The sequence below is a fragment of the Ylistrum balloti genome, unplaced genomic scaffold (assembly GCF_031769215.1).
Source record: "Ylistrum balloti isolate Yb309-2 unplaced genomic scaffold, AGI_CSIRO_Ybal_v1 Utg371306, whole genome shotgun sequence".
Classification (NCBI taxonomy): Eukaryota; Metazoa; Mollusca; class Bivalvia; order Pectinida; family Pectinidae; genus Ylistrum; species Ylistrum balloti.
This window is the reverse complement of record NW_026782698.1, coordinates 332500-347108: the sequence shown is the minus strand read 5'-3', so window position 1 is coordinate 347108 and position 14609 is coordinate 332500. Positions and strand designations below refer to the sequence as shown.

Here is a 14609-nt window from a genome sequence, read left to right as displayed (position 1 = left end):
TGCTTTAGAGAGGATGGTCAACATCCTTTTCCAGTATATGTGCTTTAGAGTGGATAGTCAACATCAGTTACCAGTATATGTGCTTTAGAGAGGATAGTCAACATCGGTTATCAGTATATGTGCTTTAGAGAGGATAGTCAACATCCTTTACCAGTATATGTGCTTTAGAGAGGATAGTCAACATCCTTTTCCAGTATATGTGCTTTAGTGCTTTGTGCTTTAGGTGGATAGTCAACTTTATCCTTTTCCAGTATATGTATATGCTTTAGAACGGATAGTCAACATCCTTTACCAGTATATGTGCTTTAGAGAGGATAGTCAACAACATCCTTTTCCAGTATATGTGCTTTAGAGAGGATAGTGCTTTAACATCAGTTACCAGTATATGTGCTTTAGAACGGATAGTCAACATCCTTTTCCAGTATATGTGCTTTAGAGAGGATAGTCAACATCCTTTACCAGTATATGTGCTTTAGAGAGGTCATCAGTCAACATCCTTTTCCAGTATATGTGCTTTAGAGTGGATAGTTTCCTTATACTTTAGAGTGGATAGTCAGTATATGTGCTTTAGAGTGGATAGTCTTTTAACATCCTTTTCCAGTATATGTGCTTTAGAACGGATAGTCAACATCAGTTACCAGTATATGTGCTTTAGAGGATAGTCAACATCAGTTACCAGTATATGTGCTTTAGAGAGGATAGTCAACATCCTTTACCAGTATATGTGCTTTAGAGAGGATAGTCAACATCCTTTTCCAGTATATGTGCTTTTAAGGTGGATAGTCAACATCAGTTACCAGTATATGTGCTTTAGAGTGGATAGTCAACATCCTTTTCCAGTATATGTGCTTTAGAGAGGATAGTCAACATCAGTTACCAGTATATGTGCTTTAGACGGATAGTCAACATCCTTTTCCAGTATATGTGCTTTAGAGTGGATAGTCAACATCAGTTACCAGTATATGTGCTTTAGAGTGGATAGTCAACATCCTTTTCCAGTATATGTGCTTTTAAGGTGGATAGTCAACATCCTTTTCCAGTATATGTGCTTTAGAACGGACAGTCAACATCAGTTACCAGTATATGTGCTTTAGAGTGGATAGTCAACATCCTTTTCCAGTATATGTGCTTTTACGGTGGATAGTCAACATCCTTTTCCAGTAATGTGCCAGTATATGTGCTTTAGACGGATAGTCAACATCCTTTACCAGTATATGTGCTTTAGAGGGATTAGTCAACATCCTTTACCAGTATATGTGCTTTAGAGAGGGAGTTTACCAGTATACGCGCTTTAGAGAGATAGTCAATATGTTTACCAGTATATGTGCTTTAGAGAGGATAGTCAACATCCTTTACCAGTATATGTGCTTTAGAGAGGATAGTCAACATCCTTTTCCAGTATATGTGCTTTAGAGAGGATGGTCAACATCCTTTTCCAGTATATGTGCTTTAGAGAGAGGATAGTCAACATCCTTTACATATATGTGCTTTAGAGTTACCACCAGTATATGTGCTTTAGAGACGGATAGTCAACATCCTTTTCTTTAGAGGTGGATAGTATATGTGCTTTTAGAAACATCAGTTACCAGTATATGTGCTTTATAGTCAACATCAGTTACCAGTATATGTGCTTTAGAGGTGGATAGTCAACATCCTTTTTCCAGTATATGTGCTTTAGAGAGGATGGTCAACATCCTTTACCAGTATATGCGCTTTAGAGAGGATAGTCAACATCAGTTACCAGTATATGTGCTTTAGAGTGGATAGTCAACATCCTTTACCAGTATATGTGCTTTAGAGTGGATAGTCAACATCCTTTTCCAGTATATGTGCTTTAGAGAGGATAGTCAACATCCTTTACCAGTATATGTGCTTTAGAGCGAGAATCAACATCAGTTACCAGTATATGTGCTTTAGAGAGGATGGTCAACATCCTTTACCAGTATATGTGCTTTAGAGAGGATAGACAACATCGGTTACCAGTATATGTGCTTTAGAGTGGATAGTCAACATCAGTTACCAGTATATGTGCTTTAGAGAGGATAGACAACATCGGTTACCAGTATATGTGCTTTGGAGAGGATAGACTACATCGGTTACCAGTATATGTGCTTTGGAGAGGATAGACTACATCGGTTACCAGTATATGTGCTTTGGAGAGGATAGACTACATCGGTTACCAGTATATGTGCTTTGGAGAGGATAGACTACATCGGTTACCAGTATATGTGCTTTAGAACGGATAGTCAACATCCTTTTCCAGTATATGTGCTTTTAAGGTGGATAGTCAACATCCTTTTCCGGTATATGTGCTTTTAAGGTGGATAGTCAACATCCTTTTCTAGTTTGTTTCACAGTGGATGTTCAAGAATTTCTTTTACTGAGATGCGTATCAGTTTCAAGTATGTTAGATCTTGGGTGCATGTCTATTGTAAGTAATTCACATGCAGCTATTTTTTGTAATGTTATTTCCATCCATTTTTATTACAACCCCAACAAGTTGCTCTTGATATACAGTTGAACCTCCTTATCTAAAACTCCTGAGGTAATCTTTTCATTGGAGAGATAATAAGGTTAAACTGTATACATATTCTTAAAAAATCATTACAAAATTGTAGCAATTGTATGGACTTGTACATACTTGAGATCTATGATCATAGCAGTAAACTTATTGTGCAATTTCCCTATAATTATGGTAACAACCTAGTAATCAGCTAATGATTTCTGTGATAAGAAATCCTAAAATGAACACAAGTCTTCAACTTGTGAAATTTTGATAATGCAAAAATAGATTTCAATCATTATCAACAATCTAAAATAGTTACAACACAAACAAATCCATAACAAATCAACCATAGGTTTAAATATTTTTATTTCAACTTGTATGACAGAGGGACATGTTGTTTAAAAACATCCCTTTGTACACAACCTGAAACTTGTAAACTCATTCACCTAGACAAACAGCACTATGTTTTTCTTCCTTGTTTCAAAACAAAAAACACATCCTTTAGTATTATCACCAAAGAGCTTCCAACGAATCCGGCTTCCAATTTGATAATGAAAGTCCAACAAATTTTTCTTGTTGGTTTTGTAAGTATTCACACACACATTCAGCTTCTGACACAGTTTATTATATAAAATGGTCTATGTTTTTTTATCTTATTACGACTGCTCTTCTGCCAACCTGTCTGCCTTGGCTACCACCTCTTCAATAGATCCCACAAGGTAGAATGCAACCTCAGGCAAATGGTCATAATTTCCTGCAAGAAGATTACAAAAACATTCAGAATTTGGTATTTGTCAACATCAGACAGCATTTTTTTCAGTTTTTAAAAGTTTTGATTGTTTCTAGACAAGCTATCTTACTTATACAAAAACAATGACTGAATTTTTTCTTCATTTGAGATTTGGAGATAACACTACATTCTTTGATTTAGAAGAAACATGATAAACTAAATAAAACCTGAAGCATACAGCAGTTTGGAAATTACAAATGAATCTTAGGTGATCAAAAAACTTGTTCTTTGAAAGAATTGGGGCAAGGAGGAGCTTATACAATATGGAGAATAGATCTTCATAATAGGGACATATATATATGTATTATGCTAGTTTCAGATCATTTCAAACATTTTCTGTTGGTACTCTCTCAGTTAACAAACATACCAGCTAAAATGTCCTTGAATCCTTTGATGGTCTCTTTGAGTGGTACATATTTGCCCTCCTGACCTGTGAACACCTCAGCCACCTGGAAGGGCTGTGACAGGAACTTCTGCATCTTACGAGCCCTGATCACAGTCATCTTGTCATCCTCAGACAACTCGTCCATACCCAGGATAGCAATGATATCCTGGAGGGACTTGTAGTCCTGCAAGCAAACAATACCATATCCTCAATAACCAGACAATAGCTATAATGTTTAAGAAACATACAGTGGTTCCATAAGATTTCCATATATTTCAAAAGACCTTGTACATAAACATTTTCAGTAAAAAATTTCATGGAGAAAAATATTTTTTTTTGCAGGGAAATTGATGTACAAGTATATATTTTTTTCTCATCTTCCCCGAAACCATTAATTCTTACATGCAAAACACTACTCTCAAAGCAACATTTCTCAAAGAAATACTTGTGCTTCACTCCTTACGAAATCCAAACAGCTGAAGGGAAGTCCTTACCTGCAATACTTTTTGTACACCACGAGCAACAACATAGTGCTCCTCTCCCACCACGTTGGCATCAAGAATACGGGAGATGGAGTCAAGGGGATCCACAGCAGGGTAGATACCCAACTCAGAAATACCTCTGGACAACACAGTGGTGGCATCCAAATGGGCAAATGTGGTGGCAGGAGCAGGATCAGTCAAATCATCAGCAGGTACATAGATAGCCTGAAACATGTGGAATAGTTGCTATTAATTCTAGCATTTAGACAATTCACCCTTGCTGGTCTTCTTCAGCATTGATGTAGGATTTTTTATGGTGGGTCCAGAGCACCATATTCAATATTTTGATGAGTCCAATTACAATACTTAGTGGGATCTCAAGATTTAATAGAAAGAAAAGGAAAGCTAGAGTCAAGGAACATTTGAATTTCAAAACATTGTACCTGTACTGAGGTGATGGATCCCTTCCTTGTGGTGGTAATTCTTTCCTGCATGGTACCCATGTCTGTGGCTAGTGTAGGCTGGTAACCTACAGCAGATGGGATACGACCCAGCAAGGCAGACACCTGGATAAAATACGAAGCATTTGATTGACACCAGTGATATGGCCAAACTTTGCTATACTAATCAATTGCACCTTTAAGCAGGGGTGTACCTGTCTCGGGTATACTTTTCAAGAAAAATTGTAGAATGTCTTAAGAAATTTCATATGCCTTATGACCCTCAACAAAAATGTTTTAGATATAAATGGCCTCACTGACCATGCTAATTATTATCATTGTTGTCAGTTGTATTGCTTTTTCTCAAGACTTTTGGGTCTGGCATGTTGTTGAATCCTTTTACCTCTGAGCCAGCCTGAGTAAATCTGAAAATGTTGTCAATGAAGAGCAATACATCCTGTCCTTCCTGGTCACGGAAATACTCGGCTACAGTCAAACCTGTAAGGGCGACACGAGCACGGGCACCTGGGGGCTCGTTCATCTGACCGTATACCAGGGATACCTGCAATATGACAATTATTTCTATTATCATGCCCCAATTGTACCGCAAACTAGAGCAAAAGAAAATACAGATGATCTCCTTTAAATATAGGTCAGACTGGCACAGCATCTTTTGTCAGATCAGGAATAGGTGGTCTTACAATATAGGCAGCTGTACAATAGATTCCGAGTTGATAAGAGGCTACTTATATCAATGACAAGAAACTGTTCACAGATTAACTGGACAATGATTATTTCCGTAAAATGATGCCTTTCTGGGTTCTCAAACTGGTGCCCACCTTGGATGAGTCATCAGTAAGACTGATGACTTTGGATGTGATCATTTCGTAGTACAGATCGTTTCCTTCACGGGTTCTCTCTCCTACACCAGCAAACACGGAGTAACCACCATGAGCTTTGGCAACGTTGTTGATCAGTTCCATAATGAGTACAGTTTTACCTACTCCTGCACCTCCGAACAAACCTGCATTACAAAACCCAACCAACTTTAGATAAAATCATCTATTAAAAAGCATCACAACTTAACCATAAAAAATAAAACAAAAACATTATGTCTGTCCTTGAGAATTCATCCATCAAAGGAAAATTTCACAATATCAGTATTTAAATAGGTCTACAATTACTTCAAAATTCAAGAGTTGACCATGTACAAAAAATATGACAGGAGACATGCAAATGAAATCTAAAACAGAATCTTATTTTACCAACAGTTCAGAATTAAATCCTATCATTTTCTTTTTGGTGTTGTTATTGTTGTTTTGTGTTCATGCCCTCCAAAACTCCATGCAGACTTGCATAGGTAAATAACGATGACCTATAGCTTACCAATTTTCCCACCCTTGGCATATGGAGCCAGCAAGTCTACCACTTTGATTCCTGTCTCCAAGATTTCCTGTGTTACACTCATCTCCACAAAGTCAGGGGCTTCAGCATGAATTGATGCAAAGCTAGTAAATAAAAAATATTTCTATGTCATTCTAAAAATACAACCATACCATTACATTATCACATCTAGTAACAATCTGAGATATCACGAAATCAAGTAGGAAAACGTCAGTTTAAGTCGGACTCTCACTACAGAATACATCGGTTGAAAATAAGAAATGCTCAACATTAAAATGCTCACTGTTTTGTTTGGAAGGGGCCCCTTTCGTCAATGGGTTCACCAATGACATTCATGATTCGACCCAGTGTGGCAGGGCCGACTGGAATCCTAATGGGGGAACCGATGTCCAGACAGTTGGTGCCACGCACTAGACCCTCGGTACCATCCATAGCAATTGTTCGTACAGTGTTCTCTCCTGAAAATATGAAAATTTGTATGAAGCATTTGTACACAAGATTCATATTTACATCAAAGAAGCACGGACTTTCAAAATGTGACACTTTTACTGTTCCCCTTCTGAGTAAAGGATTTTCATTTGCATTGCAGACTTTCTTTACTATTTCTTTCCTTTTTTTCATTCATTGGAACTTTTCATTTCCTGCCGATGTTAGTTTAGATTGATCAATCCATTTTACAACTGAATTATTCAGAGGGTGGCCGTAATAATAAAGGTGATGTAAGAAAAAGGTCTTCATGTTGACAACTATACTTTTGAAGTGAAAACAGGAATCATTAGTACCTTACTATCATTCCATTTGGACACAATATTCTTTGCCATAAATATCTCACACTGGTGAAAACAGAAGTTCAGTACACGTTGGGTGAGTGTCAGCATTTGTGAATCTGACCCGAAAGATGGCATCACAACACCTGTTTTCTTAAAATTATAGCAATGTAAACCAATGTTACCTTGTTACTATTAAAAATGAAAAAGTACCCCCAGCTATATTAATTAATAGCAATGAAGTTATCAACATGCATTTATAAAGTTTATCGAGATGAAATCCTAATCTGAACACAAATTTGCTAATATTTACTTTATTCAAAAGAATTTAGATGCTTACATTCCCCCCTACCCCACCTAAAAGGAAATCTAAATGATACACCTTTAAAATCGAATTAACTTCCTTAAAACAGGAACTGTAAACTAATCACATGAAAATAAAGATATGTTCAACATCAAGGAAAGGGACATACCACATTATAGTATCGCCAAAATACATGGCAGAACCTCATCATCAAAGAATAGCATGAAACTTAGAAAACAGAAATTCAGTACACGTTGGGTAAGTGTCAGCATTTATGAATCTGACCCGAAAGATCGCATCATAACATCTGTTTTCTGGTAAAGAAAGAATTTTTATCCAAAAAGTTTCGTAAATGATTTTTCCAAATTACTTTTATTGCACTTTAGTTACTGAACAAGCATTTAAAGTGTTAAAGGAAATCACCATCGCTCAGAAACTTACTTATATATCTAGTTTGCTGACACAAAATTTGAATGCCAACTCTCCTCCCTCCCAAGAAATTTAAAGCAAATGAAATTAATATGCCTGTACAATCCCATTAACTTCCATAAAACAAGAACTGTAAACTGACCACATTTAAAGATATATCCAACATCATGGCCAGTAACAAACCCCATTTTTATCTCTCAAAATACATGGCAGAACCTCATCAATGAATGACGTGAATTTTAGAAAACAGAAATTCAGTACACGTTGGGTAAGTGTCAGCATTTATGAATCTGACCCGAAAGATCGCATCATAACATCTGTTTTCTGGTAAAGAAAGAATTTTTATCCAAAAAGTTTCGTAAATGATTTTTCCAAATTACTTTTATTGCACTTTAGTTACTGAACAAGCATTTAAAGTGTTAAAGGAAATCACCATCGCTCAGAAACTTACTTATATATCTAGTTTGCTGACACAAAATTTGAATGCCAACTCTCCTCCCTCCCAAGAAATTTAAAGCAAATGAAATTAATATGCCTGTACAATCCCATTAACTTCCATAAAACAAGAACTGTAAACTGACCACATTTAAAGATATATCCAACATCATGGCCAGTAACAAACCCCATTTTTATCTCTCAAAATACATGGCAGAACCTCATCAATGAATGACGTGAATTTTAGAAAACAGAAATTCAGTACACGTTGGGTAAGTGTCAGCATTTATGAATCTGACCCGAAAGATCGCATCATAACATCTGTTTTCTGGTAAAGAAAGAATTTTTATCCAAAAAGTTTCGTAAATGATTTTTCCAAATTACTTTTATTGCACTTTAGTTACTGAACAAGCATTTAAAGTGTTAAAGGAAATCACCATCGCTCAGAAACTTACTTATATATCTAGTTTGCTGACACAAAATTTGAATGCCAACTCTCCTCCCTCCCAAGAAATTTAAAGCAAATGAAATTAATATGCCTGTACAATCCCATTAACTTCCATAAAACAAGAACTGTAAACTGACCACATTTAAAGATATATCCAACATCATGGCCAGTAACAAACCCCATTTTTATCTCTCAAAATACATGGCAGAACCTCATCAATGAATGACGTGAATTTTAGAAAACAGAAATTCAGTACACGTTGGGTAAGTGTCAGCATTTATGAATCTGACCCGAAAGATCACATCATAACATCTGTTTTCTGGTAAAGAAAGAATTTTTATCCAAAAAGTTTCGTAAATGATTTTTCCCAGTTACTTTTTTTGCACTTTAGTTACTGAACAAGCATTTAAAGTGTTAAAGGAAATCACCATCGCTCAGAAACTCACTCGTATATCTAGTTTGCTGACAAAATATATAAATGCCAACTCTCCTCCCTCCCAAGAAATTTAAAGCAAATGAAATCAATATGCCTGTACAATCCCATTAACTTCCATAAAACAAGAACTGTAAACTGACCACATTTAAAGATATATCCAACATCATGGCCAGTAACAAACCCCATTTTTATCTCTCAAAATACATGGCAGAACCTCATCAATGGACGATGTGAATTTTAGAAAACAGAAATTCAGTACACGTTGGGTAAGTGTCAGCATTTATGAATCTGACCCGAAAGATCGCATCATAACATCTGTTTTCTGGAAATTAAATAATTCTTATCTAATGTCTCCAAAAATGATTTTCCCAATAATTTGTATAAATCACTGTAGTTAGCAAACATGCCTTCTTTAAAACACAGGAGTTTAATTATTCTTGATTGAACATTGAATTATGACAAAACACCTGAACTAGTGTTGGGAAGATTCTCTGTTATAATCAATGATTAATTACTTTGTTACAAGTGACAAATACAAGCGAGGTTGCTCTCCAAAAGAATAAAATCCATAAAGTATGTTACAAATAAGCATGTGAACTATACGAAAACATTCTAATTTTTTTGGTCCAGAATGAAATGATTGTCAAAGTAAGAAGTTCTAAACATAAGGAATACAGCAATGTATGTAAATGCAGACAGATGTATGTAGATGTCTTAAAAGTGAACAAAACAGATAATGTTGGTCAGACAGAAGTAGAGCAGATCTCTACCTAGACAAGGGAAAGGCAACTCAAACAGTTTTAGTTCTATTGTTGTTGCATAAACAACAAACATATGTTAATATCAATTAATAATACACATTTTACACTTCATTGTGTCTATGTAACAAGACAGCTCTGCACAAGGACTTGAGAAATTTCTTAGTTCAACTATGCCATAGTTAATGACATTAATCTGGAAATGGCACTAAATGGGTTTGTAATGGACAATCAGAAAGTTGCTTTGAACTCTCAATTATAACTTACCAACCGATTCTAGACTCAAATGTCAACACATAATAATGAAAGTTTTGATGTCAAACTATTTAGCAGATGCAACAGAAATAGACTCATCAGAAAAAAGAGTGAAAGTTGTTTTATCAAAGACAACTTTATGAATTTACAAAATCCAAATTGACTGAAAAATAGATAAAAAGTGGACAATGAAACTATCTGGGTTACCTAAATGCTGAGCGACCTCAAGGATAAGCCTTGGTGATCGGTTTTCCACCTCCAAAGCATTGAGGATTGGTGGTAGTTCATCATCAAACTGGACATCTACCACAGCACCAATTACAGCCACGACTTTTCCTGATGGTGTGCTGGCCTTAGCCTTGGCTGCTTCTGCTGCATAATCACCTGTTTATAAGACACATGGGTAAGTTAGAAATATTCAATATAGTAAAATATTTCATGAAAACCATCAATATCGTTTATTCTACAGAGATGATGTTGTTTGTTAAACTTGAGAATAAAAACATTTTCATTTCACCCTTTCAGATACTTGTAACAACTGCAAGTCCTGCAAGATACTATCTTGAAATAAAACACGTTTCTTGACAACCTGGTCCGAAGTAGGTTAATGTCAGTTAAACTTTGCAAACGTTGAATTTAGAGCATCATAACACAATATTTTAGTTTGAAACTTTTTTTTTAATACTAAATGACATTTTTTGTCCGTTTTCGTCTTTGACGGACTGTGACCTTTGCAGAGCCACGTCAAGTGCAAACAATTAACATTTCAAAGAACCAATTTGACAAACTTTTTAGAGCACGGAGCATTAAAAAGACTTACAAGTTATGATAATTCTTAACTCCATAGCATGAATCAAAATAAAACAGACTGTAAAATAAAGTAACCTTTGTCGAGAGTCAAGGACAACAACATAGCAATAGAGCCGGGCATGTTTTTGCGGACACCGGCTTTTTTCAATCATGTATATCTTTGAATTTTGAGTTTTGCAAATATCGACACATGAACTTACGGGTTGTGAAGAAGCTTGGTACTGCTCTTACAGCTGACTTTGTTGCTGCTGGGGTTGAAAAACCACCTTTTGTGGCTTTCCAAGCCCCGCAACATGCTCTCCTTACAGCATGCATCATGGCGGCAGGGTAAGGACGTTAGTCACGTGACTCCAACTGTACTGTGGGATTGAAATATAGTCTATATCTGATTTGTTGAAGGAGCGGATAATTTGACAGTTATAGACCGTTTCTTTTAAATACATAATCAACATGGCTATGTAGCATAAAATGATTTTCATAAAATGCAACGAATTTATTTTCGTTTCCCCGCCCTTAATAGTGGGTATATGCATATCAGGAAAGCAGGCAAATATTTTGTAGTCTTCAATAGGACGAGGAATTATGGAAATCACAAATCCTACAATACTTTTGGTAATGTGGTACACATGTTATTAACATAGCCATTTGTGATCGATAGTGGTTTCCGTGGTTTTTAACAACATCCACCCCAACTACCTCTTGTTAAAATGGCGACACGTAGCTTTACTACAGGTAAAGACTGACTACCAGGCCACATTGACCAATTCACAGAACGATGGAGCTAGTACGGGGACTATTAAAGTATATGCAAAAACAAACAGGAGCGTTAAATAAATTGATTGATGAAAATTATTAATAAAGTATTTGATAAATAAAACACATTAAAAACCCAATTGTTAATTAATTTGTAATAACCACGGACTTATATACACATATGTATATAAGTCCGTGGTAATAACATATAAGTGAATTTATGAGATTTGCTCGACAAAATCTTATTTTGGAATGCTTGGTTTTTAACCTGTTACTATCCTCGATACTCCAGGAGTAACAATCACTTTCGCTCTATACACCCCTGGAAAAATTGAAGGTTCCGTGTGCGATATCTTGTGGACAAGACGCCAGTGAAAAGGCTAGTTAGATCCTGGTATCAGCCCGTGACTGGTAATTTTATTTGCTCCTGGAACCAATCAAATTACTTCTCTTGTGCCTTCAATTCTAACATGTTTCAGGGGTGCAGAGAGCGAAAGTGATCGTAACTCCTGGAGTATTGAGGATGTATTGATCGTAACCCCTGGAGTATCGAGGGTGTAGTGATCATAACTCCTGGAGTATCGAGGATGTAGTGATCGTAACTCCTGGAGCATCGAGGGTGTAGTGATCGTAACTCCCGGAGTATCAATGATGTAGTGTCGTAACTCAAGGAGTATGGAGGGTGTAGTGATCGTAACTCCTGGAGTATCAATGATGTAGTGTCGTAACTCAAGGAGTATCGAGGGTGTAGTGATCGTAACTCCCGGAGTATCAATGATGTAGTGTCGTAACTCAAGGAGTATCGAGGATGAAGTGATCGTAACTCCTGGAGTATCGAGGGTGTAGTGATCGTAACTCCTGGAGTATCGCGAGTGTAGTGATCGTAACTCCCGGAGTATCGAGGATGTAGTGATCGTAACTCAAGGAGTATCGAGGATGTAGTGATCGTAACTCCCATGTAGTGATCGTAACCCCTGGAGTATCGAGGATGTAGTGATCGTAACTCCTGGAGTATCGAGGATGTAGTGATCGTAACTCCCATGTAGTGATCGTAACCCCTGGAGTATCGAGGATGTAGTGATCGTAACTCCTGGAGTATCGAGGGTGTAGTGATCGTAACTCCCGGAGTATCAATGATGTAGTGTCGTAACTCAAGGAGTATGGAGGGTGTAGTGATCGTAACTCCTGGAGTATCGAGGATGAAGTGATCGTAACTCCTGGAGTATCGAGGGTGTAGTGATCGTAACTCCTGGAGTATCGCGGGTGTAGTGATCGTAACTCCCGGAGTATCGAGGATGTAGTGATCGTAACTCCTGGAGTATCGAGGATGAAGTGATCGTAACTCCTGGAGTATCGAGGGTGTAGTGATCGTAACTCCTGGAGTATCGCGGGTGTAGTGATCGTAACTCCCGGAGTATCGAGGATGTAGTGATCGTAACTCAAGGAGTATCGAGGATGTAGTGATCGTAACTCCCATGAAGTGATCGTAACTCCTGGAGTATCGAGGGTGTAGTGATCGTAACTCCTGGAGTATCGAGGATGTAGTGATCGTAACTCCTGGAGTATCGAGGGTGTAGTGATCGTAACCCCTGGAGTATTGAGGATGTAGTTTCGTAACTCATGGAGTATCGAGGGTGTAGTGATCGTAACTCCCGGAGTATCGAAGATGTAGTGATCGTAACTCCCGGAGTATCGAAGATGTAGTGATCGTAACTCCCGGAGTATCAATGATGTAGTGTCGTAACTCATGGAGTATGGAGGGTGTAGTGATCGTAACTCCCATGTAGTGATCGTAACCCCTGGAGTATCGAGGATGTAGTGATCGTAACTCGTGGAGTATCGAGGATGTAGTGATCGTAACTCCCATGTAGTGATCGTAACCCCTGGAGTATCGAGGATGTAGTGATCGTAACTCCTGGAGTATCGAGGGTGTAGTGATCGTAACTCCCGGAGTATCAATGATGTAGTGTCGTAACTCAAGGAGTATGGAGGGTGTAGTGATCGTAACTCCTGGAGTATCGAGGATGAAGTGATCGTAACTCCTGGAGTATCGAGGGTGTAGTGATCGTAACTCCTGGAGTATCGCGGGTGTAGTGATCGTAACTCCCGGAGTATCGAGGATGTAGTGATCGTAACTCCTGGAGTATCGAGGATGAAGTGATCGTAACTCCTGGAGTATCGAGGGTGTAGTGATCGTAACTCCTGGAGTATCGCGGGTGTAGTGATCGTAACTCCCGGAGTATCGAGGATGTAGTGATCGTAACTCAAGGAGTATCGAGGATGTAGTGATCGTAACTCCCATGAAGTGATCGTAACTCCTGGAGTATCGAGGGTGTAGTGATCGTAACTCCTGGAGTATCGAGGATGTAGTGATCGTAACTCCTGGAGTATCGAGGGTGTAGTGATCGTAACCCCTGGAGTATTGAGGATGTAGTTTCGTAACTCATGGAGTATCGAGGGTGTAGTGATCGTAACTCCCGGAGTATCGAAGATGTAGTGATCGTAACTCCCGGAGTATCGAAGATGTAGTGATCGTAACTCCCGGAGTATCAATGATGTAGTGTCGTAACTCATGGAGTATGGAGGGTGTAGTGATCGTAACTCCTGGAGTATCGAGGATGTGGTGTCGTAACTCATGGAATATGGAGGGTGTAGTGATCGTAACCCCTGGAGTATTGAGGATGTAGTGTCGTAACTCATGGAATATCGAGGATGTAGTGATCGTAACCCCTGGATTATTGAGGATGAAGTGTCGTAACTCCTGGAGTATCGAGGATGTAGTGATCGTAACTCAAGGAGTATCGAGGATGTAGTGATCGTAACTCCCATGTAGTGATCGTAACCCCTGGAGTATCGAGGATGTAGTGATCGTAACCCCTGGAGTATCGAGGATGTAGTGATCGTAACTCCTGGAGTATCGAGGGTGTAGTGATCGTAACTCCCGGAGTATCGAGGATGTAGTGATCGTAACTCCCGGAGTATCAATGATGTAGTGTCGTAACTCATGGAGTATGGAGGGTGTAGTGATCATAACTCCCGGAGTATCGAGGATGTAGTGATCGTAACTCCTGGAGTATCGAGGATGTAGTGATCATAACTCCCGGAGTATCGAGGATGTAGTGTCGTAACTCATGGAGTATCGAGGGTGTAGTGATCGTAACTCCCGGAGTATCGAGGATGTAGTGATCGTAACTCCCGGAGTATCAA

General features: G+C 38.1%; 1 protein-coding gene across 1 annotated transcript; it reads right to left on the bottom strand.

Annotated features, from left to right (window-relative positions):
- Positions 1–2855: 2855 nt before the first annotated feature.
- Positions 2856–10980, bottom strand: LOC132561901 (ATP synthase subunit beta, mitochondrial). The gene is made up of 10 exons (XM_060226610.1): positions 10850–10980; positions 10047–10223; positions 6291–6465; positions 5990–6111; positions 5443–5627; positions 5007–5165; positions 4607–4729; positions 4176–4388; positions 3664–3865; positions 2856–3260 (listed from the first exon to the last, which is right to left on the bottom strand). Exons 1-10 carry the CDS (start codon positions 10965–10967, stop codon positions 3163–3165), a joined length of 1572 nt encoding a protein of 523 aa, XP_060082593.1. The 5' UTR covers positions 10968–10980; the 3' UTR covers positions 2856–3162.
- Positions 10981–14609: the final 3629 nt, after the last annotated feature.

Excerpts from the sequence above, each read along its gene's own strand:
- LOC132561901 (XM_060226610.1), bottom strand. The coding sequence starts at position 10,967 with ATGATGCATGCTGTAAGGAGAGCATGTTGCGGGGCTTGGAAAGCCACA. Across the intron at positions 6,466-10,046 it reads TGAGGTCGCTCAGCATTTAG|GAGAGAACACTGTACGAACA; the intron begins GTAACCCAGATA and ends TCATATTTTCAG. Across the intron at positions 4,389-4,606 it reads GATCCATCACCTCAGTACAG|GCTATCTATGTACCTGCTGA; the intron begins GTACAATGTTTT and ends CACATGTTTCAG.